Source organism: Penicillium angulare (genome assembly GCF_028827245.1).
Source record: "Penicillium angulare strain IBT 27051 chromosome Unknown utg000005l_segment0_segment0, whole genome shotgun sequence".
Lineage (NCBI taxonomy): Eukaryota > Fungi > Ascomycota > Eurotiomycetes > Eurotiales > Aspergillaceae > Penicillium > Penicillium angulare.
In genome coordinates this window covers 814,332-841,506 of record NW_026623164.1, presented here as the reverse complement: position 1 = coordinate 841,506, position 27,175 = coordinate 814,332, and the positions used below count along the sequence as shown (strand labels likewise).

The 27,175-nt window shown below is 46.3% G+C and overlaps 9 protein-coding genes across 9 annotated transcripts; 3 read left to right on the top strand and 6 right to left on the bottom strand.

Moving 5' to 3' along the window:
* Nucleotides 1-39: 39 nt before the first annotated feature.
* On the top strand, nt 40-1,820 carry N7478_007703 (BAR and SH3 domain-containing protein; the record flags this gene model as incomplete). The annotated part of the gene is made up of 4 exons (XM_056923917.1): nt 40-153; nt 226-555; nt 620-736; nt 807-1,820. 4 exons carry the CDS (start codon nt 40-42, stop codon nt 1,818-1,820), a joined length of 1,575 nt encoding a protein of 524 aa, XP_056776643.1.
* Nucleotides 1,821-2,724: 904 nt separating this feature from the next.
* Nucleotides 2,725-5,412, bottom strand: N7478_007702 (uncharacterized protein; the record flags this gene model as incomplete). Its single annotated transcript, XM_056923916.1, has 1 exon — nt 2,725-5,412. The coding sequence occupies one exon, from the start codon at nt 5,410-5,412 to the stop codon at nt 2,725-2,727; it is 2,688 nt and encodes an 895-aa protein (XP_056776642.1).
* Nucleotides 5,413-5,929: 517 nt separating this feature from the next.
* On the top strand, nt 5,930-7,387 carry N7478_007701 (putative RNA 3'-terminal phosphate cyclase; the record flags this gene model as incomplete). The annotated part of the gene is made up of 1 exon (XM_056923915.1): nt 5,930-7,387. The coding sequence occupies one exon, from the start codon at nt 5,930-5,932 to the stop codon at nt 7,385-7,387; it is 1,458 nt and encodes a 485-aa protein (XP_056776641.1).
* A 5,453-nt stretch (nt 7,388-12,840) lies between these two features.
* On the bottom strand, nt 12,841-13,145 carry N7478_007700 (uncharacterized protein; the record flags this gene model as incomplete). The annotated part of the gene is made up of 2 exons (XM_056923914.1): nt 12,841-12,966; nt 13,068-13,145. 2 exons carry the CDS (start codon nt 13,143-13,145, stop codon nt 12,841-12,843), a joined length of 204 nt encoding a protein of 67 aa, XP_056776640.1.
* A 4,186-nt stretch (nt 13,146-17,331) lies between these two features.
* N7478_007699 (putative inositol 5-phosphatase) lies at nt 17,332-18,708 on the bottom strand (the record flags this gene model as incomplete). Its single annotated transcript, XM_056923913.1, has 1 exon — nt 17,332-18,708. One exon carries the CDS (start codon nt 18,706-18,708, stop codon nt 17,332-17,334), a length of 1,377 nt encoding a protein of 458 aa, XP_056776639.1.
* Nucleotides 18,709-19,095: 387 nt separating this feature from the next.
* On the bottom strand, nt 19,096-21,157 carry N7478_007698 (putative pyruvate carboxylase; the record flags this gene model as incomplete). Its single annotated transcript, XM_056923912.1, has 2 exons — nt 19,096-21,049; nt 21,105-21,157. The coding sequence occupies 2 exons, from the start codon at nt 21,155-21,157 to the stop codon at nt 19,096-19,098; spliced, it is 2,007 nt and encodes a 668-aa protein (XP_056776638.1).
* A 293-nt stretch (nt 21,158-21,450) lies between these two features.
* On the top strand, nt 21,451-23,360 carry N7478_007697 (acyl-CoA carboxylase subunit beta; the record flags this gene model as incomplete). Its single annotated transcript, XM_056923911.1, has 3 exons — nt 21,451-22,164; nt 22,233-22,815; nt 22,882-23,360. The coding sequence occupies 3 exons, from the start codon at nt 21,451-21,453 to the stop codon at nt 23,358-23,360; spliced, it is 1,776 nt and encodes a 591-aa protein (XP_056776637.1).
* Nucleotides 23,361-23,420: 60 nt separating this feature from the next.
* N7478_007696 (phytoene desaturase family protein) lies at nt 23,421-25,015 on the bottom strand (the record flags this gene model as incomplete). The annotated part of the gene is made up of 3 exons (XM_056923910.1): nt 23,421-24,329; nt 24,397-24,808; nt 25,005-25,015. 3 exons carry the CDS (start codon nt 25,013-25,015, stop codon nt 23,421-23,423), a joined length of 1,332 nt encoding a protein of 443 aa, XP_056776636.1.
* An 840-nt stretch (nt 25,016-25,855) lies between these two features.
* N7478_007695 (phytoene/squalene synthase family protein) lies at nt 25,856-27,034 on the bottom strand (the record flags this gene model as incomplete). Its single annotated transcript, XM_056923909.1, has 2 exons — nt 25,856-26,699; nt 26,760-27,034. 2 exons carry the CDS (start codon nt 27,032-27,034, stop codon nt 25,856-25,858), a joined length of 1,119 nt encoding a protein of 372 aa, XP_056776635.1.
* Between the last annotated feature and the right edge of the window lie 141 nt (nt 27,035-27,175).

Sequence of the window (27,175 nt, the reverse complement as noted above, 5' to 3'; positions counted from 1 at the left end):
GTTGCTGCGTTTCACCTCTTTCACATCAAACTCAACGTAATGTTGGGCGTGCAGCGAAAGTTCGGTCGATTGACCACCAAGCGAACAGCTGATGACAGTCAAGTCGCTGTTCTCTTGAAGGACTTTGAAGATGCAGATATGCTTTTGACCAAGGTAGGCAACCTAGATTTTAAAGTGCTGATGCGGGGGTTCCACCAGTTACTAATGTTCTTCTTCTGATGATAGATCGTCGATAACACGAAGGCATGGCGAGACGCCTGGACATCCATTGCCACTTTTCAGAGTCGGATGGCTGATGAGTTCGATGGCCTATACGCACCCATGCTGGGCTCATCCGAGGAAGATTCAGACGCTCCTCCTACAAGACAACCAGCGCAGACCAGCCCCGCCATCCTCGCACGTACAAATCGGATACGTCGTGAATTCGATGAATTGCGCACCGATATGATACAGGAGCTGTGTGAGGTCGATACACGCATGACCCAGCCCGCCGTCGAGGCCAAAAGCTATCTTGCTCCAATGAAAAAGACCATCAAAAAGCGAAATGATAAAAAGGTGAGTCACAATTGCCAATTTACCCCACTGATCTGGACCTCTAATTAACCTCGACTACAACTAGACCGACTTCGAACGCTTCCAAAGCAGACACGACGGCCTCGTTCACAAACAAAAGCGTTCCGAACGTGACAATGCCAATCTCGCCAAGGCAGAGATGGACCTCGCCTCTGCGAAAGAAGTAAGCCAACAAAAGAAACCAAGATACCACAATCATCTATAAACCCAACCACATACTAACCACCCACCAGATCTACCGCGCCGCAGACGAAGACCTCTGCCAACGTCTCCCAACCCTCATCTCCCTCCTCTTCTCTCTAGCACCACACATCCTGCACGCACAGATCGAAATTCAAAACCGCATGCTAGCCCACTACTACACAGTCCTCCACACCTACTGCGAAGAAGAAGGCTTCCCCTCCCCACCTCCACCAATGGACCACGTAGTCCAAGACTGGGAAATAGCCCACAAACCCAACCAAGATGAACTCGAAGGTCTCTCCCTCCTCGCCCACGGCAAAGCAATCCGTCAATACGACCAAAACCAAAACAGTCAAGGACAACCCGGAAAACGCCCCTCCTTCGCATCAGTAGGAGGTCGAAGTCTAACAAATCTCTCCGTCACATCTCGCAGCAGCCGAAGCAAATCGCCCGCCCCGCCACCAAATCCAAACATGCTAAACAAGCCTAAACCATGCGGCTTCGAAGCTTCTCGTCCCGTCTCCCCTTCCTCATCAATCATGACACCTACACCAAGCGTCTCAGTTCTATCAGCAGCAAGCTCAAACAGTACAGCACCCTATGGTAGCGATTACTTCACTCCACCAGTTATCTCCCCTGAGCCTGGTCCTCAACCTGTCCATCCCCACTTCATTCGAAGAGATACAAGTCCCATGCCTATGAAACCTCCCAAGCCATCGGGTATCCAGTTTTCCCCCGCGGGCCCGAAAATAGATCATCATCAGGCATTTGTGTCGAGGGCGAATACTGCTCCTGCTTCTGCTATGGATCCATTAGCTAGTCTTGCGGGACAGAAGAAGAGACCTCCGCCTCCGCCACCGGCGAAACCGGCGAAACCCCCTCGTCCTACTACGACGTTTGTTACGGCCATGTATGATTTTGGGGGACAGGGGCCGGATGATTTGTCTTTTAGGGAGGGAGATCGGATTAAGCTTGTTAAGAAGACGGGGAGTACGGATGATTGGTGGCAGGGTGAGTTGGGGGGTGTGCAGGGTTATTTCCCTGCGAATTATGTGGAGATGTAGAGGATGGCTATTTGAATTACCCTACTTCGCTCTGCTCTGCTCTACTTGATACGTATGTTCAACATTGGAAGATATCTCCTTTATTAAGGATGTATGCTTTGCTTCCTGGATATGTTGGGTTTATTATTTCAATTACGGAATGTTTCAACCGGCAAGACGAAAATATGTTCTCGCCTAATATTCCCTCCTTTTTTTTTTCCTGTTTTCCCTTTTTGCCTTTTTCCTTTTTCTGTTCATTTCATTCCTCCCCTTTCGACCCTGTTCATAGTTCTATTCCCCATGTGTTTGCATCTACCCTGTTTTCTAAAGATGATAAAAGCCTCGCCCATTTTCAATGAGACAAATTACTGGATTGCCCATTACATTACCAATGCGCAGATCAAATATTTTTCCTCAATTAGATAGCTTAGTTGTGACTTCAGAAGTAGACTTACTTCAATGCATATGCTAGTGAGCGGTGTCTTTTTTTTGCGGCATGCTCAGTGTCACAGTTCGGTCATATTGACAGAAGTGTTAGAATTGACACCAACCACCCCAAGTGGCCGAGTCGAACTCGGCTGTCTTATCTTCCTTGGTCTAGTGGTCATGATTTCCGCTTGTCATTAACACCGTCAAGCGCGGGAGACCGGGGTTCGATTCCCCGAGGGAGAGTTTCTTTTTGCACTTTTGATATTTTTCAACCTATACTCAACTTCTTCATAGTGTTGGTACAATTTGAAAATTTTCTTTTTTCAATTTGAGTTGACAATTGATGTAAAGATATAACAGTTTTATCATGCAGGTGTCGCTATTACTACGCGTGGAAATCATAACTAAACCAAATGCACCAAGCCCATCTCACAACTGAGCGAACCGAGCGGGGAAGAATATATATCCCAAAAAACCTCACTGGATCTGACTCATTTCAAATAAACGCTTCATTGGCATTGTTGCTCTCGTCGTCTGCCTCGTCCATTCCCATCTGACGGCGACGACTATCCAAAAACATATCCACCATTCGTTTGCTGGACACGGTGGAATTAATGTCTTGCAGTTTATGGTATTCACCCATCAAGTCGTCATGTTCCCGTTCCTGCCTTATATTCTCGTTGTTCAAGCCTTGATATGCTCGCTGGGATCTTATCGACCGGAGTGAGCCAGGATTCGCATTCAGTGGCCGTCGAGCAGAATAGCGTCGGTACTGCTCCTGCGTCCATGTTCGCTTCAATAGTCCAGCTCCATTTCTCTGCGGAGGGGTAGGTGACTCAGGAATTTGGAGCATGTTGCTGTTACGGAGGCGCATCGGCGACAATGGTGACGCGGGAATCCGACTCGACCAAGATGGAATGGGCTGAGAATAGCTGTCGATTGCATCTTTCTCAGGATCCTTAGGGAAAACCTTGATTGGCTCTTCAACATCGACCTTCTGAGAAGACAAAATAGTTCGTACACTGGATGATCGACTGAATGGGCGAGAGAAGTTGTTTTGCGGCAACAGCTGGAAATCAGATGTTGAGTTTGAGTGAAAACATTCTCCGTCTGAATTCGCCGGAGGCTCAGTCAACACCAGTCCTGGAACTTGTGCTTGCCGAAGCAAGTTGGTGAAAATCTCGTCTTCATCCTGAAACTGAGCATCCTCTCGAATGTGTTCCCTCGTAGGGCTCGCCCTTTCGATCCTTTCAATCTGTGAACTCATCCATTGCTGCCAATCGGCACTAGGAGCTCTCGAAGCTTGAGATTCGTAGCGACGACCTGGAGAGCTCCAAGCTGTCCGCTCGGAGGCAAATATAGTTGCAGTTCCTCCGTCTTCGATATCTCGTCCAGATAGACCCTTGTCTGTTTCTTTTGTTGGCGTATCACCGCTAACTGTTCGCGAGTAAACACTCGGCGATGGTAGTTCTCCCGTCGATCCAGGGCGTGCTATGATAACACTTCCAGTTCCATCCGAGTCTGAGTCCGAGTCTGTACCAACGATATACATTGGGTATTTTGAGTTCCGGTCGGAAAATGCACTCGGAGGTCTGGTGTTTCCTTTACCAGGCATATATCGAAATACCTTGAGCGGTCGCACATAGCCCATTGGCCTTTGAAGCTTTTGGGGTGACATCGGTTCACCTCGCGCGGTTGCGAAAGAGTGCGGAGATACCGAAGACTCGCCACTAGGGACTCGCCGAACAGTTCGCTTGCTGCGGTGTGACTGAATGGACGAAGGGTGTTCGGTAATGACTCGGTGCTCTGGTACACTGCCCATTGTGACTTCTCCTTCTGCACTCTGACCAGAATTGCGACTAATTTGTTGCATCAGTGCCGTATACAGATCTTGTGTGTTCAACCAGGCATTGAAATTGCGAGCGCTCGACCTTTTCCGTGATGGTGACTGACGACTTTCATGGGAGAGGTCTTGAGGCAACTCTCTGTTCAAATCACCATGCTCTTCAATCAACGAGAGAGACTTACGATGTCCAGTCTGTCGTGTTGCTGTAGTGTTTGCTGCCGTGGAGTGAGGCCAACCTGTGGCGCAGGTATCTGAAGTGCAAATGCTAGTGCGGCTTGGAGAAATGACTGGAACACGCAATGGGCTTGATGCAGTGCTATGATGTGTACTTTCTTTCAAGTCTGTGGTGTTCATATCAAAGCTCTGTCTAGTTTCAGGATTTTCCGAATCTTCAGGTGCAGGTATAGGCTGGGGCTCAGAGACATGTTCAGTGGGTTTTGATAAGCCGAAGACACGTCGAAAGCCTTGCTTGAGAGAAGCGGAAAACGTACGGGACTGGCTGTGAGAGAGCTTTGATTTCGATGGACCAGACGAAGGACTTGCGCCAGCTCCACCGTCACTCGTGGTCCGGAACGTCTTTCGAAATGGCTTATGCTCCTTCTGGCGGCGGGAAACAAGAAATGACGTGCGCCTGGGCTGCGCATCACAGTCACTGTTTTCGTCCAAATATTGACGACGCGCGAGTTGAATAGCTACGTCCTGGCTCTTGGCATGTCGAATTAATCGCGTCCCCTGACGATTGCCGCGAGTAAAAGACGTTGAGTTTCTTAAAGTTCGAGGCAGTGCAAACCCAGGACTGACATCGGGGCCTGGCGATTGGCCATGAGGCATGGGTGGTGTACCGTTTGTTAACTGTGACAAGCGTTGTCGGGTGGAGAACATGGACTTGGCTTTGCGTAGGCGGCGATACGATGAAGGAACTGAACTGTCACGTCCATCCAGGCCATTGAATTCTGTAATTGTTGGCAATACAGCTGGATTCTCGCGACAGTGAGTCTGAACTGAGCCGTTTGATTCTGAAGACTGTCGAGGTGTTCTCGGAGGTATAGTAGGTGTAGCTCGCCGGGAGTTATTGTGATCTGTATGTTCGAAGCTCGAATTGGGGCGTCTTCTTGGGATTGCGACATGAGCCGGTCCGCCTAATCGATCATACGACGTTTTTGAATCTGTAGAAGGTCTTTCGCCCGAGCGCATGGCTCGTGAAGCTGCTGCGGCGGCATGGACTTTGGCAAGTTCTGGATCAACGGAGTCGGACTCTGTTGTTGTGCGGGTTCTTCGCATGGAGCGGGTAGACATAGAGCGTCGGAGCCGATCTCGAGAGTTAAATGAGGAAAACATACTGTAGAAGTCTGTATAGTACGTGGTACAACAGGGAAAAGATGCTTGAAATTTGAAGAGTGTGAAGAGTTCAGTATTTGTCTACGAATAGGTATATTTACATGCGTTGCTAATTTAGAGGAAAGAGCAGTTTGCTGTGGCAGGCGCGATTGTATACAACGACCAGTAAACACAGACACACAGACACACACAACAGTTTCCATGGATTCACACAATAGCAACGATTATGAAAAATTTGACTCCAATTTTAGAAACGAGGGCTCATTAATTTGAACCTTGCTTTACATCTTTCAGGGAAAGTTGAAAATGATCCCTGGCTATACCATGCACCTCGTACTCCGCAGTGAGTCACCGCCAAGAGCAGTTCTTTGACTCAACTTCAAGGCTCAATCGCGACTCAAACAATACTGGTGATTAGCTCTTACTCAAAGAATCGAATAAATTCACAGCATGTCCATCAAATCTCGAGCAGTTTATAGTTCTCATACAAGCCTCAGATCCCTCCCTGCAACCCGATATGGCAAAATTCCAGAACTCAAACGACTCGATCTCCAGTGGAGACTCCCCACCAATATCGCCCCGCCACGTCCATCTCGACGGACGAACCCTCGAAGGCGGCGGCCAATTGGTCCGAAATGCGCTTGCTTTATCCGCTCTGACAAGTAGACCCGTAACTGTCAATCATATCCGCGGAAACAGAGGCAAAGGTGGAGGATTGAAGTCTTCGCACGCAGCGGCTGTCAAGCTACTGGCTGAGATCAGTGGCAGCAAGGTGACTGGCGGGGAAGTGGGATCAAAGAATATCACCTTTGAGCCTGAAATTCCCGCAGACGAAGAAGGGGTGTCCCTAGGCACGACTCATAAATCATCTTTGGTGTCCTTGTCCAATTTGACTATTCAATCTGAATACAACATCAAGTTGCCGACACCGGGCTCCGCATTTTTGATATTCCAAGCCTTATACCCTTATCTATTGCATGTCGGATCGCGAGCAGCTACAGATTACGTGAAAGTCACGATTACGGGTGGGACTAATGGAACGAGTGCGCCATCTTACGACTATACGTCCCAGGTCGCGGCACCTAATTTTGCAAGAATCGGTCTGCCTCCTCTATCCCTTGAGCTTCATAAACGCGGATGGACCGTGGGTCCCATTGAAATGGGCTCGGTCAGCTTTCATATTCATCCTTTGATTCCAGTATTGAATGAACAAGGTGTTTCCGAAACTCACTTCCCAAAGATTAACATCATGGACTACGAGCGAGGGAAGATCACCAATATTGATCTCACAGTCTTAGCGCCGGAAATCGAAATACCGGAGGAACGCAAAACAGTTCGCAATTATATTGAAAAAGAAACTCGTCGGTCTTTGCGCAAGGCTTTGCAGAGTATGGACTCATCGAATTTTGATTTCTCTTCTGAAGGAGACGATGACGACGACCATTCTAATCAGGCCAGTGCCGTACCGATTAGCATGCACACTTCTGAGTCGACTCATCATGCGAGTCAAGGATATGTCCTTATTGTGGCTCACACATCTACGGGGTTCAGAATTGGATACGATGCTCTGATCGGAAGCAGCAAATCTCAAGGACCACCCAAGTCGAACCACAAAAATACCAATAATTTCCCAAAATATCAGAACAAGCGTCAAAAGCATTCGCACAAAGAGTCTGAAAGAATAAAGGGCTGCATAGATAACTTGGTTGCAGGATTCTTTCATGAGATTGTGGACCATGAGCTCGCCGATACAGGAGCACCCGAGTCGAAATCTGAGAGGCGATCGTTCTTAGATCAGCATATGAGAGATCAAATTGTGGTTTTTGAAGCTCTGGGCGAGGTCCATGGAAATGGTGTTTCTGAATCTAAAAGTTCCGAAGTCAAGGAGAATGATAAATACTGGTCACTACATACGAAGACTGCAAAGTGGGTTTGTCAAAAGATGTTAATAGAACCGACAGAAGCGCAGACTTAATTTCGAGATTGATATGAAAAGAATGAAAACCGAGAAAGAGCATGGAGCATGGAGCTCGTCGCTATCCAACACCTGTCTATACTATCTACAAATCCACTATATCCACAAGTTCGCTAAACTCGCTATCATCTGACCCGCCACAAAACCCTCGGCAATATTTCCTTAATTCCATAGTACATAAGTTCCAAAGAAAGTTCGCTCCAAGCTCTGAATCCACCCTCGGCTCTTAACCCGAAACTTGACAGAATCCTGATCCCACGATCTAATTTAAGAGGTGCCCAGGTGAACCAGGGGCCGTTTCATGTCAACACTAGCATCACCGGGTCCATGGAAACGGGCAACCAGTTATAAGAGATCGGAATCAAGATAACCCCGATCTCCCAAGTGACACCGGGTTATCTGTCTGACACGCTCCACCGGTCTTTGATCCACATCGTTGAACGCCGAGCGAGTCTCCTTCTAGAATGACAACGGTACTCTCCACGTACCTTCGCACACCGGGTCGTTCCCATTCATATCCCGATTTTTCTATCCCGTGTACTGTACGGAGTCCTCCGAATACGAGTTTTCATCCTTCTGCTTTCTCCGTCTCAGTCGCCATTGCCCGACAAACAGGGATAGGGATCCTGGCAAATCCTCTAAACTACTGCACGTCATTAAGCCACCATGCAAAGAAAAATTCTAGAACTAATTATAGGCAGCTACAACAACAAAGACCAATATTAGGATTTACCACGAGATCACCATCATACATCTGAATTGGGACCATCATCATGAACGATGACATATTCGCATGGACTAGTTAGTCGAAGCCAAGCCAAGTCGTTCTTTAGACTCACTCAGTGCTACACTCAGTCAGGTAAGCGTTTCGAAAATTCGAAAATCTTCAAAAATCTTTTAAACCGAACTAGAACTCCGATTTTCACACCGTCAACAAATAAAAAATGAACAAAATCAATACCGCCCCTCTGCGGAGTACATTAAACCTTGGAACCTTCCGGTAAATAAATAACAAGCGCCAACGATTTTTCCACCCTAAACCCCGAACCGAACTATTTAACTCAGGGGCGGTTTAAATGGGTCCACTTATCACAGTCCAGGATTGAAGAGTCTTAGGTCATTTTAACATGACCCTATTATTAATGAAAGGCAAAATGAAAGTTTTTTTATTTTGAGATGCAGCACCTGAGTACTAGCCCCCAGGGCGGTCTGAACGCAGGCATCACTCAGGCGTCAATCAGGCATCAAATTGAAGTCCTTCACTAGCATTTTGACCACACAGGCTGTGGCTTACAGGAAGGATACCCTCATACGCCACAGCCAGGATTGATGTATCGGAGGAAGGTACTGTGCAGGGTCTCACAAGTACAAAGAATATACACTCTTCTTTGAATTTTTAAATAAATCTTATTGCTCTATTAAGATATTTCTAATAAACTACCTGTTAAATATGTAGAGAGAAATATAGGTCTAGCTCCTTTTATATCTCTATGTATTGGGTGAATCAAATTCGGTAAAATAGAACGTCACCCGATATTGTTGTTTATGATCTTTAGAATGGGTAGTACAGCTAAGCCGGCGAAACGGAACTTGCTGATTATTGCCAAAAAATGAAGGGAAGGGATGCCCAATGTTCCGAAGGCCCAGTTTTCAAATGTGACCATATCAAGGGCCTCAGTTGATGGTTGCCGGTAAAGTTCCCCTCTCAAGCCACACCGACAAACCACAGAGCCGATGATCAACCCCTTGACCTACCGCACACGGTCCCCTGAAGAAGGGAGTGGAGCCACAAATTCCCCACAGCTCACTCTGAAACAGCGAACAAACTGATCTGTGGCTGAGCCGTCCCACTAGAAAAAGAAAAGGGGTAAGAAGGGAGTGAGAAGGGGATAGTTTGTCGTATTTACTGTTATGTATACTGTATACAACTCGGTTCTCCGAAGTATTAATCATTAATCCCGACTGTTTGTTATTCTGATGCCTTATTTGTTTGGAAAATACTGAAACATGACCAGTAGAAAATTCGCTTTCGTTTTCGATGGGGCATTTCGTGCTAGGTTAGTTTGGAGCTATGGATGCATTACCTTGACCTTGAATTTGGAGTCAAGGCGTATGTTTTACATCAGATTGAATCAGATTGAACCTTAAGTCAGGTGGCTAATGAGGTGCTTTGTCGGAATACTGGACTGAATTTTGGTTTTCGGAGCTCACAGTGGGGTGCGTTAACTCGCTTTCCCGTTCGAGCAGTTGTTTCGTGGTCCGAGTTCGAGTCTGCCTTGACGGCTATCTCCTTGGAAGATTTAACACTCCTACTACTCTGTACATGCTTGGCTTCACCGCGGAGATAGGTAGACTTCGTATTAATATATCTAGGATTTATATTCAAAACCAGATACACAATTGCAAACTGTAAATGTAAATAGACTCTCGTACAATCTAAGACAATACAGTAGAGATAGTATCCACCAACAGTCCAAAATTCTACTAGCTACCTTGATTCAGCCTTAGTCTCGTCACTGGATCTATAGAATAGGCAATTTCAACCAAATCAGAGCGATCATCGAGACTCTGAGCTGGTTTGAAACCACATCGGAACCATCCAGGGCTACTGAAATCATACCGCCGGCAACTTGAATTACTCCTGTTGCGCATGATCATATCAACTGCGGTTTAAGGTTCTTCACTTAAAGTCTTCACTTACCGTATAATAAATATCTCAGAATATTCTTCATGATAAGATCGACATCACTCCATCTTATAATATTCGTCTATGTCGTTCATGTCAATATAACGAAGGACTCTGGGCCCTCGTGTGAAGGAAGGTGCTGCTAAATTCGTAAGACTGACTCCGAACATTTAACGAGATCCAAAGCGCAACTGAAACAACTCACAACTACATTTACCATAAATAAGCCCAGATCCATACTCAAAGCTAATTAGAAACGGCAACGAGAAGTCTTCATACGAACCGTGACCCTGGCAGTGGACAGTATTTAGAATGAGACATCCGTCCCTACTAAAAAGCTACACTTGAGACATGCGCTAGACCCATGAAATAGAATGAACCTAACCTTCCAACAAAGTATAAACCTAACGAATCCCCCATACCTCGAGACCCTAAATTCGCGGTAATAGCTAATGTGCACATCCATAATTTCCATCTCTGATCTCATCTCTGATCAAATTCAGATATGGCACGTGGTATAACCCACGCCTCCTCTCTATGCTGATCATGATCAACAGCCCCATCAATAATGCGCCCGGTCCCGGTACTAGTTCCTGTTCCAAGTTCCCAACGCCCGTGCCTAGTGGAGCCTACCACGGCTCCCCTTCCTGCGCTGGTTGGGTGTTTTTTCTCCGGTGCTCCATTTTAAACGTGGTGTAGCCCAGGAGTTCAGTTACAGTTACAATTCAAGTTACAGGAGCCGGCCGATGCGGTGTGCGGAATTCCAGGCCGCACTCTAGCTGAGTCTTGTCCTGTCTTGCCCCTTCTGTACATTTATGGGGCGGATTGGGTTAACGCGAATATTCCATTGCGTACTTCGTATAAGACTTTCAAAACCTGGGCAGTAAATGAAGGAATACAATACTTGGAATTTTATTTTCATATCTGTATTAGTGTTTCGGAAAAGGAAAGTGGGATTAGGTATAGTACATTACGTATGGATGTACATACGAGGAGAACAGTTAGGCTGTCAATGGAGAATGGAGAATAGAGGATGAGATTGGGCGAGATTTTGGGTTATTCTGTGGAGATCTAGGTAGAGCAAATTACAAAGTTGGAGCTATTGGCGCTATTTGTGACGCGGGGACGAGAATGGTTTAGTCGCTGTATAGATTATGGGGGGGCTGCGGGAGAGTAATGAAGATTAACATTGACTATTGATTTCGATTGTTCTATTCATTCTAGAAGGGATTCAGGGCTGAAACGAATAGTTTCTAAGGTTTTTCGAGTGTTTTAGATACATTGAGTGAGGCGTCGGAGATTTTGAGCGGATCATTCATCCGTTTTTGGATCTGAGCCTTCTACGGTACTGTATGTGTACATAGGGTTGATATTCTCGATATGTACTTCAATTCGCACGTTGCTTGGATAATATTCATTTTATGTATCATGTATCCGGCAGTGACCTATTCACCGTACACCAGGCTCAGGCTTTAATTGCGTCGTCAGCATTGGGGCGCCCGGGCGCAAACAGGGTTATAGGGTCCAACTAAGCCCCGCCGACACAGATGAGGTGCAAAAGGACTCATATGGATACTTAATGCCAATGATCACACGTGTAATTGACAGGGGGTTATGCAGGGAGACTAATACGGTAAAGTGGGTGACCCCGGGGCCGTTGGGCAGCGCCGATTGGGGCTGACAGAGTCATATGAGATCTACTACGTCTCACCATGTCATCCTTGCGGCTGAGAATATAGTTCCGATCAGTGGTCGGGCTAGAGAAGCTCAGGTGATTGTGATGGTCTAGATCATCCATGGGGCTGTGAAACTAGGTAACCGTCGGGTTCAAGTTTGAATTATATTGATTACGAGGGCTGACTAGGTCTAGCTTTAGATAGAATGAACTTGAACGTGGTTGGCGAGATGGATTGGGTTGCAAACCTGTGTATCTTGATTTAATTCATGTAAGATACATATACAGATACAGATACGAATGTGGCTGTGGTTGTGAAATAAAAATAAGATCAATAATTGAAAGCAGAGCTCCTGGTGGAGACATGTCGATGCGATGAGGATGAGGTATCTATGAAGCAAAACTACTCTAAGGATAAGAATATGAAGATGAAGATGAGAATGAGAAGAGAAAAAAAAACGAAAATGGAACATAAAAATAACCATCAAAGCATTAAGCAACAGGGGTATGGCATCATGTCACGAAGGACGTAAAAAAGAAAAACAGAAATAGGAAAGAAACCTAGGCAGATAGGCCGGCTTGCATTCATGCGAAAGGGAAACAGGGACAGGAACAGAAAACAGGAATAGAATAAAAGCAAAGCAGGAAAATAGATAGAAACAAGGAAACGAAGGTTCGATCATCGATCTAGATCAAAGATACCATCTTGCGCCACTGCCTACCAGTAGCAGATCCCATATGCCCGTGATCCATGCAAGGTGTATCCGCCGCTTGCACCAGCAGCGAAAGTGTGGGCGATAACACAACAAAGAGAGATAGCCGCCATCGTGAGATGAGAAGAGAGAAACGCCCGGCTATGCATGAGGAAAGCGAGAAAGATACAAAAGGGAAACCGTATAGAAAACCATGACCTTGGCCATTCAGTACAGTACATCCTAGGCTTTATGTAGTTCCAGCCTGCAAGCTTGAGGATGTACCCGACCTAACCCAGCCCAGATATCATTGTGAGCTCTCAGCGAGGAGATAGACATTCGGATTCTGGGTGGAGGGATATGACCGGTCATGGTGATTTCCGACGAGTCGCGTGAGGCATTAGATGTTCAGTTCGGACAGGTTGATTGTCGAGTCGAACATCTCTGAGGGAAGCTGGCGCTTAAAATTGCGTGGTTGCGCGAATGGGGAGGCAGAGGCAGAGGCAGGTCGTCGCAGGTTCAGTTGCTAGAATGTGTTAGCTTCTTCTTTGTTTCTTTGAACTCTTTCAACGTTTTCTGGACTTCGGATTCAGATGAATGAATGGGAGAAAATGGAAAAGCACATACTCTGCAGTCCGAACATTTGGTGCCTTCCTTATTGACGCGCCCACGGCATCCGCGGGGGTAGTTTGCGCACGAGTACATCATGAAGAAGAGTTTTGGGTTGATTTGGTTGGAATTTGGAGATCGCGGGGAAGATTTGAAGCTTGCAGAGTAGATCGCGGGGAGGTGACAAGTTCAGTTCAGTTCCGAGAATATGCCCGGTAGAGTAGAGTCGCGTAGCGTAGATGTTCAGAGGAGAAGGAAAGAAGCAGCTGAGAAGATTGAATGCGGTATCGGAATATGAAGGTTGTTGCAGAAGCCGAGGTGTGGAAGAAAGGGTTGAGAGCGAAAACCGTAGTATTCTCCTTTTAAGAGGGAAAAAAAGTCCAAGCACTGAACTTTAAAGGGTAGCCGTTTAAAGGGTGCAGTAGCGGAGATAAATTGGAGAAGAAAAAAAAAAAAAAAAAAAAAGGTGGTGATGACGTCGTTGAAATAGTTCGGCGTCAGGTCAGTAAAGGGGGTTTTGCGTTGGAGTGTTGAAGGTGGAATCGCGGGGACCAAGCGAGATTGCAAGAATGTTAACAGTTGCGGGTTTTTAAGGTTTTATAGCTGGAAGAGAACGAAAGGGAAGAAAGGGGGTTTATAGGCAGAGGCTCAAGGTGTATCGAAGTAAAAAATAATAAAATTGTGAAAAATGAAAATAAAAATTGTGGAAATAGAAAATAATAAAATAATAAATAATACAACAGAAAACCAGGCAAATAGGGAGACCAAGCTAGACCTTTAGGGTTCCATTGTTACGGGTATTGGAACGGCGCCGTTTGTTGCATGTGGGGTTGTTCGTTCCTTTTTCTTTCCTTTTTCTTTTTCTTTTCCTTTTCTTTTCTTTTTCTGCGTTTCTTTTTCTCTTTTCGATTGTACTGATCATCATAGTTGCCTACCACCTGGGCAGTGAATAATATCATTCACCACTAAATAATACCATTCACCACTAAATAATTCCATGCTTACCTCCAGGGCTAGACCAGATGCCTAGATGGGCAAAGATGGTATAGTACCCATGGTACTTGAACCCCAAGCCCAGGCAGCCAACAAAACAGCCGAATGGCCAGGCCGGGACCCAACACTGTTTATGTTTGTTTGACTCCTAATCCACTCCTAAAATCCCTTGGCAAGAAACACCGTCAGAATACATAGCCTAGACTAGGTACTATTCATTATCCTAAAAAAGTAGCTCTGGCAATGACGCCAATCTCTCTACCTGGGCGCATTGTGTACATTAATTAGGGCAGTAGATGCAGGCGCAGGTGCAGGCGCAGGCACAGATCGGGCGATCTTATTCGACCCGGCCATGCGGTCTGATCGGCTTAATGCTGGGCTTCGATGCATGACGGCCCTGTCGCTGGAAGGGGTGGGCCAATGACGGCTGTGATTACCTATTGCTCCGTACATACGGAGGACAAAGTACCGTGAGCGGAAGAAAGAACGAAAGAATGCGCTGCAATGGTACTATGCATGGATTGGATAATGTGGAATGACTGGCAGGCTTGAGCTTCAATGTTCAAGTTGTATTGCAAGGCCCCGGTGGAGAAGATGTGGTTGAAGGTGGAAGGTGGAAGTTGGCGGAATTACTGTACACTGGTATTAAACTGTGGAAGTTCACGGGAAGTATTAGAAAACTCTTTATTTTTATTCATTTTTTATTTAAAAAACAATTTTCCTTGCGGCCGTTACTTTTCTTTTTTAGTGCAGGCTAGGCTCATATGAAGCTTCAGGTTAAGTAGTTTAGATTGTTCTTTGGGCTTCTTTTTCTTCTCTGCACCCTGTTTAAATGCCGATGACCCGATCGCGGGAGTGGATCGTGCTTTCCCTTTTTCTCCTTTCGATGTTCTAACTCGCTCTTTCCCTTTCCCCCTTTTTTCAGTCCTATAATTTAATGAACAATTTACAACGGAGTATCGTCTCCCTTGACCATTCTTTTGTTTCATATTGATGCTACCCGAATTGGGGCTTGAGAAAATTGCAGAAAAAAATAAAATAAAAATATCATTTTAATGCCTAGGCCTTTCCTCTCTACCAAATTGACATGCGAAAGAAAGACCTGGAGCCGACCAAATAACAGTGTGCACGATCCATATCCGTGGAAAACCCAAGATCCAGCCTGAGATCCAGACCTCCGATCGCTGGCACTGGCACTGGCAGCAGGGATTGCGCATCCGGCAGTGTTCTGGAAATTCTCCACCGACCCAAACAACACACTCAGGCCTTCACTAACCGCTTTGAGCCCGTTTGTACGCAAGTTCGCGATTTGACCACTGTAAAGACTAATCAAGAATTTCTCATTTAATTTCCCGCTTGACCAATCACAACCCTATATTCCCATTTATGCAAATTGCCCTTGTCCGGGTAGTATCAGTCCTGCTTTCAAGTTGCTGATTTGATTAGGTATGATGGTGGTGAAACTCCTACCTCGTTTAGTATATACAAACGAAGATAATGAATACAACTGGGTTCAGGCTCAGGCTCGAGGTTCTGATCCATTCAATGACCGGTGAGACCAGACTTTGTGCCGTCTGAAACTTCAACCCGAACCCGAACCCCAACTTGAACATGTCATTTGTTTTCACATGCGGAACCTGCTGTCAGTGTGGAGGTTGTGGGCCTGACATTTCATCTGGTTCCGCTTGGAAATACGTGGAAGAATTTGGAAAATACTAATACTGGTTCTGATTGGGTTCGGCTTGGCCGATTTACATCGTAGATCTCCAGTCCTATACTTCCAGCCAGCATTAAGTACTTTCCGATCGTTCCTACACTTATACATTCATTATACATGACACATATAGGTCGTCCAAAGCTTATCCTGGATTTAACATTAAGTATAATATATCAAAGATATTATCTATCGTCTCCCTTTATTTCCATTTTTCTTTGCTTGGCTCTTTCAATTTGTTTTGTGACCTGTCTCCCCACTCACCACCTTGGGCAGCCAAGTAAATCGAAATTACGCTTTCGTCAGCTCCGCGTGTCGCACAACACACAGCGACAGACCTTCAGCGCAACGAGAAGCATATCGGAGAGACCAGGAAATTACTGAGATACCTAAGGTCATTTGACTGGTTCAGTTGGTCGATAGCAATTTTCTAATTACAACCACACCGCGGCACCTGTCCCGCGTAAGCGGTTCCCCATTCATCAGCTGTGGATGACTGATTGATTTGATTTAGCTACATTACCCCACTATGCGGCAAGATGTAGCAAGGAGAAAGAAAAATAATACAAGGAAGAGTTAAAGAAAAATAGAGGACCCTATACAGATCATTTTGTTCTAATGGATGCTTCCAAGGTTCTACGGATAACTGCCAGTGCATCACAGGTAATATCCGCAAGGAACGTGTATGTATGGATGGATGTAAACGGGACAAGGAATAATCTCCAATTCCTATTCCAAATGCATTCCCGCTCTTCTATTCCAATTCCCGCACTCTAGAAGATTACTCGAAGCTCAAAACTACTGTATAGAGGGAACACGAGCCCACTGCATCCAGACAAGACAAGACAAGGCCCGCCACCTTGTCATGCCCATCCATGCAGGATAGTGCTTGACCTGTGTAACCAGGCTAAAGCCGGGTAAAAAAACAAAAATAATCAAAATCAAAACCTTACTATGACAGCAGCCCTGCCCTACCCCTCATGCAATCTCATGCAATGCAGTAGCAGCGTGCAGACACCGCTAGATCTGGGAGAGAAGCTCGGGGCCTCTAGTAAAATGGGGGTCATTTGGAGGTGAGCTTTCAGGCTGGATAAAAACGAGCTTCTGGGATGGACTAAGATCCAGCCACAGAAAGTTTTGTGGAATTTTAATGCGTCCAGACCGTTTTGGAGCGACGCCTCTGGTGACGGATTTGTGAAATCGGAATTGTGGCATTTTTGAGTCTATTGAACCTTGTTTTTTTATTTTTTGTTTGTTTTTGGTTGGGTATTTAATTTTTGCTTTTCAGGTTCTTTTTTGAGCCCGGGCCCGCTTGTTTATCTGATAGACGTCATAGCTTGTGGCGGTGGCTGATGGCTGACAGCCATTTTAAGGTAAAGGTACTATACAAAGGTACTAGGCCAACCTTGGGGTAGTTAGTGTAGTAATGAAAGAAAACCCGAAATTATATTGTGTTTCCATAGATGTAAGTATAAACATAAACGTAATTCATGATATCATATCGGATATTTACCCGATTAACGATTATCGAGGAAATAGCTCTGAGTGTCATGTATCCCAATTGAATCCAATACATCAGATACCCCACAAAGACTGTAATGCAATCCACGCACTCACAAGACCCAGCGACGATGCAAGAAGCAGCCCATTTCCTTCCCAGGTCAAGCTCAGATATGCCAGGAACCCCACGACTATCTCCTTCCGTCGAGCGGCATTTCTCCGAGACCGCCAGCTGGGATCGATTGCAAATGGAGCTGCTTGTTGCGCCTCAGGTACCATGTGATCTGTCTGTGATGGGTTATCGGAGGCCTTCACTCTAAGAGGAACAGAAACAGCCAGTGCAACAGGTCTATGATCAGAATGTGGAAAAAGAGGAAGTGCATTGTATGCATGCGGTTTGACATGGAGGTCCTCTTTAGTACCCGAGCCAGAAGGGTGATCTAGGTAGAGAATTCGATCACACCAGCTTGGCCAGCGGTGTGTGGACCATTTCCATTCTGTATCCGGTTCTCCGCTCACAAGCGCATGATGTGCGGCTTTCTGCGCTCCGCTGGAATATTTGTATGTTGGAGGGAAGTCGATGGGTGCTTCTGATAAACCGTGGAAGCAGCGGCCCTCGCGCATTTCGCGCATTAGCTGATCGTCTTTTAGGAGGTGGGAGTAATGGGTCGGGTCGTCGGGAGATACACCGTAGCGGGGGAAGCGAGCGATATCCGTCTTTGTGGGGCTGACGTTTGATGTTCGGTAGTTTAGATCTCCTGCTAGGAAGAGGTAGGCGTTTGGAGCGAAGAGATCCTCGTGGCTTTTGTCTGAGTGCGCTGAGTTGTGATCGTGATCTTGATCGGCTAGTAGTGCTGATCTCTCATCTGGAGTGGTTTGAAGGGAACCAAGTGTATTCTGCTTATGAGAGAAAACAAGTCTCTCAACAATGCTTTTCCAGTCCAGATTCCGCTGCTCCAGCGCATCCTCCATCGGCGCCAGATGCGCAGCGACAAAGGTCAGGTCTACCGTCTTAGAAGTAGCGCCCTTCGTTACATAGCCCAATCGCGCACCAACAGCGCCCTTGTTACCCATTTCATGAACTCCAAATCCAACATGGGCTGTATCTATCCATTGGATTCTGTCGAGGATATCTGCACGCGCGAAGACCATCAACCCCGTCATACCGGTATGGTCCCGAACCAGATTAACGAAGGATTCATTCCATAGCTGAGTCGTTGCTTTCTTGACGGTTTTCACGAATGCGTCGAAGTAGGGTGTCAAGTATGCACCGCCTAGAAATGAGTACGCGATTGGTGCGACTTCTTGGAGGGAGAGCACGATTAGCTCTGGGGCACCTGATTCGCGGGCATCTGTGGAGAGTGCGTCGAAGAAGTGATCTGCAAATAGGTCGACATCTATGAGTGTCCTTGCGCAGTTTGACGTGAGGATGTAGATATTGAGATCCTCCATTTTTGGTGCATGAGAAGACAAGATGAGGAGGGAAACAGCGGTGACGTCGGTAGCTGCTCAGCCACGTGAATGCGCACTGTGGGATAACGATTAGATCTGCCCCGCCATTGGAAACGAGATAATGAACTTTACATAGGAACCCAATTTAAGAAAGATCAATTAAATTCTAGCGAAAAAGAAAAAAAGATAAAGATCTTGAATGCTTTGAGAAAAAAAGAGACAAAAAAGAAATGCATCATCCGTGAATCGAACACGGGCCTCGTCGATGGCAACGACGAATTCTACCACTAGACCAATGATGCAGAGGTAGTCGGAGATCAGAACACTGATTGGCTGCTGATATCAACTCCTTCTTGTTTAGTTTCATAAACAGCTTCCTGCACATAACTACAGTTTCCCTCGAAGATGCTCCTGCTCAGCTGGATGTTCCTCCAATTCCACCAATAACATTCCCTCTGCAACATCTTCCTCATCATCTTCCATTTCATGAACCCATTGAACTCGTCCAGACCGGGGACTTCGCACTTCTAATTCCATCTTCATTTGTTTGACAAAAGCCAAAACTTGGTTCTCGACTACCTCTTCCCCTTCAGCAACCATCATCTCAATGAGTTTCCCAGACAAAGGCAAGATAATGTGGCGGGGATTACCAGGGTCGCCACGCCGATGTGAAGAAGACACCAATGCGGAGGCAGCGGTCGAGGTAGTTTCTAGCTGCATGCGGTACGGGACTGCAGTCTTTGAGGATGGCGTTGTGTATTCGATTTCAGCTGCAAGGGCCGTGGGAAACTCATTTCGGAGTACTCGTGACAGCTTCAAATGATGTGCTGTTTCTGTTGAGGTGTTTGATGTATCTTCTTGAAGCGGTTCAAGGCGAATAGACCAGGCGTCTCCTTTGCGGAATAAAAGATTGGAAGCTGGCAATGCACCTTGAGAGAATGTTTGTTGTGGTGATCCTATTTGATCTGGAACAGATCTTGAAACTTCTTCACCCGATTGAAGAGCATTTTCGAGGTTCTTGCTCAGCCACTGGGTGTCAATATTTCCAGCCATGAAATCAGCATGGGCTACGATGCCTCGGAGAAGATTGATGTTGGTCTTGATACCGCCGATTCTTGAATCGGTCAAGACGCGTTGAGCTTTCCTCACTGTTGCCTCCCAGGTAGATGCTGTCACTATTACCTTCGCGAGCAAGTTATCGAAATTTGATCCAACGACCAGCGGAGAGAGACTAGACACATGGGTGTCAACTCGAATTCCATGCCCACTTGGGATATGAAACTGGGTGATCTTGCCAATGCTTAGAGAAAAATTGTTACTTGGATCTTCAGCACAGAGTCGAAGCTGGATTGCAAAGGAATTTGAAGGTGGCGGTGCCATTGGATTCACATCGCACCCGAGACCAAGGTCGCCGAATGTGAGCCCATGTGCTAGGAGCAGCTGTGTTTGCACAAGATCTATCCCACTGATAGACTCGGTGATTGTATGTTCGACCTGAAGTCGCGGATTGACCTCCAGAAAATAGAATTCTCCCTTTTGCTCGCTAACCAGAAACTCAAATGTACCCAGAGATCGATAACGAATGTGGCCAGCCATTCTCAAAGCAGCGTCAATCACCTGAGAAATCAAACCTCGATCTTGCATCAGGGTTGGAGCGCATTCAACTACCTTCTGAAATCGTCGTTGTACACTGCAGTCTCGTTCCCATAGATGTCGCACGGTTCCAGTGCCATCTCCGATAACCTGGATTTCGATATGATGGAACCCATCAACTGCCGCCTTCTCTACAAAAACTGTGCGTGATGGCGACTCTCCAATCGCGCGCTGAATACTATTATCCAGATCAATCTCTTCACGCACGAGACGAATTCCCCGACCACCGCCTCCATCCACAGCTTTGATCATTACCGGGAACCCGACTTGTCGGGCAAACGCCCTTGCTTCGTCGAGGTTAGACGTCGGTTGGCTCATAGCTTCTAACACCGGCACTGCACATTGTTGCGCAAGCTGTTTTGCCTGAAGCTTATCGCCCGTTTTGGCAAGATTTTCTGGGCCAGGTCCTATCACAATAGCACCCGCATCGTTCCACATGCGCTGGGCAAATTCCGCGCTCTCGCTGAGGAACCCATATCCTGGATGAACCGAATTAATACCGTACTTCTGCACTATATCCACTAAGAGTGATACGTCTAAATATGAAGCTGCTGATGGTATTTCAATGGCATGGTCTGGATGACTCAGGTCGCAGTGTGAACGGTCATCGGACGTATAGAGGGCGAAAGTCTCTACAGGTTCCGGAAGCTCACGTATAGCATTGAGGATACGGACCGCAATTTCTCCTCTGGCAGAAAACTGTTAACAATTTGGTCAAGTATGTTGTTTTGCGGAAATATTACCTATTTGCGACCAGCAGTCGCTTTATGGGTTGGGGATGCGGGGATGACGACATCGATGCAATGTAAGGAGAAGGGAACAAGCATGGATCTGGCAAAACTTCAAGTTTTGTCGAACTCGGTAAAGCCAAAAATGTTGAAGAAATTGAATATTGAAGACCAGTTTCAATGAATAAATATATTGGAACGTTGTTTCTTTCCAACAACAGATTGCAGACTCCCTCGGCCCTCGGAGATTACAGAAACGGCCCCCTCATTCAGGATCGGCAAAGCAACAAAACCCCCCATGACCTCTTCAGCGAAACAGAACAAATACCCTGTCAATTGAAAGAACTGGGGAAAAGAAAAAATGACGAAAGACAACAACGGGAATAATCAGTCGGCTTCAAAAGATGAAACAGGCCAAGCTACACAACGCCTGAATCAAGTCTCCTCACATATCTCTCCGCCCAAGACAATCGGAGACAAAGATAAACAACCCGTGTCCAAATCAAAGAAGAAAAACACGACATCCCAACTTCCGGCAGACTACTCCGATGTTCTCGATCAAATCTCTGCACTGCGCAAAATAGCCGCGACCCCTAACACTAAGTCTAGAGGGTATGTTCGGCAAAAACAAGCCGGAAAACTATGGGTACGCGAGCGCATCGACCAGCTTTTGGACCCAGGCTCATTCCAAGAAATCGGATCCGTTTCTGGAACCGTTACCTGGAAAAAGACTGCTCCTATGCGGGAGAAGCCTGTGGAATTCACGCCTAGTAATAACGTTCAGGGGTCAGGGACGCTCCGAGGCAGAAGAGTCTTGCTCACTGCAGATGACTTTAGTATCCGGTCTGGCCATGCCGACGGATCCACGGCGGAGAAAACCATTTACGTGGAGAAATTAGCTATTGCGTTGAGATTGCCGGTAGTTAAGCTTGTTGATGGGAGCTCGGGCGGTGGGAGCGTGACTACGATTCGAAAGGAAGGGTGGAGTTATCTTCCCTATGTGAGGCCATTCACCCATGCAATCAAGCAGCTGAACATGGGAATTCCGAATTTGGGTGCAGTAGTCGGCCCAGCTGTAAGTTTATCCATTCTATCGTCCTAGGTCCGTTCTGGGTTTAGAGGAATTTACTGATCTCGCTTTAGATCGGCCTCGGTGCTGCAAGGGTAGTCTCCTGTCATTTCTCAGTCATGGCAGCAGATATTGGTGCGCTGTTCAATGCCGGTCCAAAGGTTGTAGAAGGCGCAACCTTTGAGGAAGGCCTCGATTTTCAAGATCTCGGTGGACCACTCGTGCACTGTACAAATGGAACAATTGATAACCTTGCCGCCAACGAGGCTGAGTGCTTTGAACAGATTCGTACTGTTCTGAGCTATTTGCCCAATTCTGGAAGTGATGCTCCACCAGTCATTCCCAGCGATGATCCTGAAGCTAGAGAAGATATTGCACTTCGGAGCATCATCCCTAGACGACAGGCGCGGATGTATAATCCCCGAACAATCATTACCTCCGTTGTTGATCGGGACTCATGGTTTGAGATCGGTGCTCTCTGGGGCCGTACAGCGATCGGTGGATTAGCCCGTTTATCTGGCCGACCTGTTGGTATTATCTCGCTGAACTGTGAAGTGAACGGTGGTGCACTCGATACAGCCGGTAGCCAGAAACTTACACGGCTATTGAAGATGTGCGATGTCATGAATATTCCTATCTTACAATTCCTCGACGTCCGTAAGTACAAAGAAACAAAAAAACAAACAAGCACACCCCTAGGTTCTTAATACTAATTCATAATAGCCGGTTATGCCATTGGCACCGTAGCAGAACGCACCGCAGTAATGCGCTGGGGCGTTGAGCTCGCAAAGGTCTACTTCACAACCACAACTCCCATATTCAACGTTATTACTCGTCGTGTATTCGGTGTTGCTGGAGGCGTTATGCTTGGCTCTCGAGATCCGGTTATGCAAGTTGCATGGCCCTCTGGACAATGGGGCTCCCTACCGCTGGACGGTGGAATCGAGGTAGGACATCGACATGAGTTACGAGAAGCGGAGAAGGAGGGAAAGAAAGAAGAACGTTATAAAGAGTTGGAAGAAGAGTATATGCGGTTTATGAATCCTGTCAGGACAGCGAATGCATTTGGGGTGGAGGAAATTATTGATCCGAAGGATACAAGACAGATTTGCTGTGCGTGGGCAACACATGTGTATGATGTGCTTATGAAGGAGAGGTTGGCAGATCGGGCGTGTGGAAAGATTCATCCTTCATTTTCTTAAATGTACTTAAAATATTGAACAATCAGGTTGAGCATTCTTCCAAAACAATACATATGTTTTCTAACTCCAAAGAAAAGACAGATACAGACAAGCCAGAAGAGACAGTAATAAAGCGACCCAAATGTTTATATGGTTGTGGTCACGGTTCAGTTTCCCCGACATACTCGACACAATAGCCTCACTCACAATCTTAGCACTCGCTAAGCTAACCGGAACACCTGCGCCAGGATGTGTGCTTGCCCCAACAAAGAACAAACCCTGGATAGTAGAATGTTTGATCTTGGGTCTGAAACTCAGTACGTTAAAGAAAGAATGTGAAAGACCCAATATTGCTCCCCGATCAAGATTGAACTTCGAATTCCAAGTGACGGGCGTCTCGATAGATTCCTCAATAATACTATCGCGAAGACCCTTAGCTCCAGTCCGAGCTTCAATCGTCTGAATGACAACATCCCGAGCTAACTTGACAAGCTCATCCCAATTCTGAGGGTTTGAAGGGTCATCATCGATATGTCCCACAGGCACTAGTACGACAACGGCATCCTTTCCCTCGGGTGCCGCTGAAGGATCAATTCGACTGGGAACATTGACATAGAAAGAGGGCTCATCAGGTAATTGATGACGATGGAAAATGGCGTCGAAACTCTCTTTGTAATGCTCGGCAAGGAAAACGTTGTGAACTTTCAGCTCCTCGATGGTTCTGTCCAAAGACCAGAAGAAAGAGATACTGCTGCAAGAAGCAGGTTTCTTGGTCAAAGACTGGGCATATGGAGTAGAAGGGAGTAAAGTGTTATAGGCATAGACTAGATCTGCATTTATGACAACGACATCGGCTCGAATCTCTTCTCCGGAGAGGAGTTTCACGCCCTGGGCTTGTTCATCAGGAGATAATATTATCGACGAGACTTCACTGCCAAGACGAAAGTCGACGCCTAAGCGTTTACCGGTCTTCGCTAAAGCTTCTAGTACCTGGTTTTGTTAGCGCTGGAAAAAAAGAAGAACACAATGAATGCAGTCGAGCTGTACACTGACTGACCTTCACGAATCCACCTTCAGGATAGAGTATACCGTGAGCTAACTCTGTATACTGTAGCAGGGAGTATGTCCCTGGAGCCTCGAAAGGATTCATGCCAAGATACATGCTAGCAAATGTAAACGCTCTTCGAAGCTGATCTGATTCAAAATACCGCTTAATCCGGCCATACATGCTCTCGAAGGGATGTAGGGATAGTAACGATATGAGCATTTCCGGACGAAGCATGGACAAGATGCTAGGAAAATCCTTAGATAAAACATGTTTCATGGAAAGATCATAGTGCTGGCCGGATTCTTTCAAGAATCCAAACAGCTTTTGAAGGCCATCTTTTCCTTCGAGTCGTTCGATCTGAGGTTTCATTTTGCTTATGTCGGTGGATAGGTCGAGATGGTCATGATCTGAAAACCAGATTCTGTAGTTAGGCTCACATTTGAGAAAGTGTAGTTCCTCTTCGCTGGGAGATGTCCCGAGATCAGAAAATGTTTGATAGAAAACTTCTGGCATTAGCATGAGTGAGGGACCTTGGTCGAATCTCTGTTATGCAAGTTTCAGTAATCCAACTGGAAGGAGCTCTGGCAAAGCCCAGTATGTAGTAGTTGACGGCTTACATATTTGCCATGATGCAGAAGCGAGCATCGCCCTCCGAGGAAATCATTCTTTTCGACGACAGTGACTTTGTATCCGGCCCTGGCTAAGCGACCAGCTGTCGCTATGCCTCCGGCTCCAGCCCCTTCGAGTTGTAAATGTCAGTTCTGTTCAATGTTCGTACAAGGGGGCCGGTTCTTATTTACCCACAATCACAGCAGTCGGCATGACCGATCAATTTCAGTATCAATAAAATCCCTGGGAGAATTTGATTCGAGTGGTTTATTTCAATATTTGTGAGATCGGTGAATATCGAATGAAAGCCAGTTGTTATGATGCTCAACAAATATAGGAACAGGTCCTCGGTTAGAGCAGCCTTAGGATCGGACGACTCAGTTGATCAGTTCAATTGCAAATTGACCAATAGACCAATAGACCAAGAGCTCTAATCTAAATCGATTACATGTGCACTGTATCATATGCAGACCGTTGGTACGATTGGATGCAGCTGACCCGGCTCGGCCCTGATCGCGAAGAGATCGATCGGGCTCGATGCAACCATTGCGTCAGCTATTGGAATGTGACCCCTTGGCTAGCCATCGGCTTTCTTGATTTGGGATTTCGACCTAAATAGGATAATTCTTCTATTATAAATTGATATGCAGGCTTATTTAATTTTACTTTTGCTATCTGCAGGATTGCTCATCATTTTCCAACCCTCGAACTCGATTGGCCTCAATTCTACCTGGTTTTAAAATCATGAAAGATACGACACAGCCCATGATTACTTTGGCCTTGTGAAACTTCTGAATACTGAAGTTTATGTGTCGATAATAGAGAATATACTAAATGAAGAGCGACATCTTAACTAGTACTATGCATTTGCATACATTTCCCACCACGCGAGACTCAATCTGCGCCATAAAGGCACCTTCAACTTCCCCTCTTGTATCCTCCAAGAAGATTGTCGTCTCTCTCGGACCATGTCTCCAATCATCATGTAGCTCTCAACAGTGGTCTTGATAGGTCCTCGAACCTCACGCGGCAGTTTGTCAATGGCTTGTACGCTTGATTCGTGGAGCTTCTCTGCCTTGTTTATCATACGCTCCTCAAGTTTAGCCAACCTAGGATCATCCGGATTTTCTATCACGTCGAGAGGTCGAAGCTCCTCTTCTTCTAGCCAAGAATATGGAAGATACACGCGATTAATTTCTGCATCACGCTTGATGTCGCGCGCAATATTAACATACTGCAAAGCTTGCCCCATTCTCTCACCAGCAAGAATGACTTTTTGCTGTGCGGCATTAGGGATATCCGAGTCAGGATAGTGATAAAGTACCAGTTTTAAAAGAGATACCGCGACAGTCCCTGCGACACGCTGGGCATATTGATCTAGGTCTGCCTCGGTACCGATCGGAAATCGTTGCTCATCTACCGAGAAGCCCAGATCCATTTCGAACCCAGCCAAGAGGTCAAGTATTGGTGTTAAACTTAGACGAGAGGCGGGTAATAAAGCGATCGAAGAGAGTAATTGTGAAGAAACACTTTGATCGACATCATCGAAATTGATAGGCTGGTAGTCGTAAAGGGGAGCTGCTGGTCGCTTGGTTGACCACCGGTAGTTGAGCAGCTGCAATGCTTGTTTTATACTGTCCTTGGCTTTCTCAGGAGTGGGTGCTTCATCAACCAAGTCATCCAAAACTCGACAGAATGAATATCTGCCGGGTGTTAGCCCACAAATCCTTTTCAAAATACCATTGCATTCTCTTTTGTCTCACAAGAAAATTAGGTCGATTCGAAGTCCGTCCTGAAACATAGCACTTCCCAAGTACATGCTTTGGCTCTTCTCGGAAAGGTTCTTCACAGCAGCGTATAATCCTTCAAGAAATCCAACATTCAAAGGGCTTCTCTTGGCCATCATATATGACCATGATGCTCGGCCCAAAGATTTCCATGATCTCTTCGATGTTTCAGAAATTAACATGTCATATTGCTCCAGAGCAATGGCATGGTCAATGGCCACCATTCCCAAAACAACCATCGCATTGCTCATGAGAAAAAATATTGCTTCTCTTTCCCGAGGCAAAAACATCAGTTGGTTACTTTTTTAAGTGAGAGTCGATAATAACGTACTCGAAGTCCAGATACCCCCCAAGGCGTATGTCCAGTTTAGTACCTTGCTCAATGACCCAAG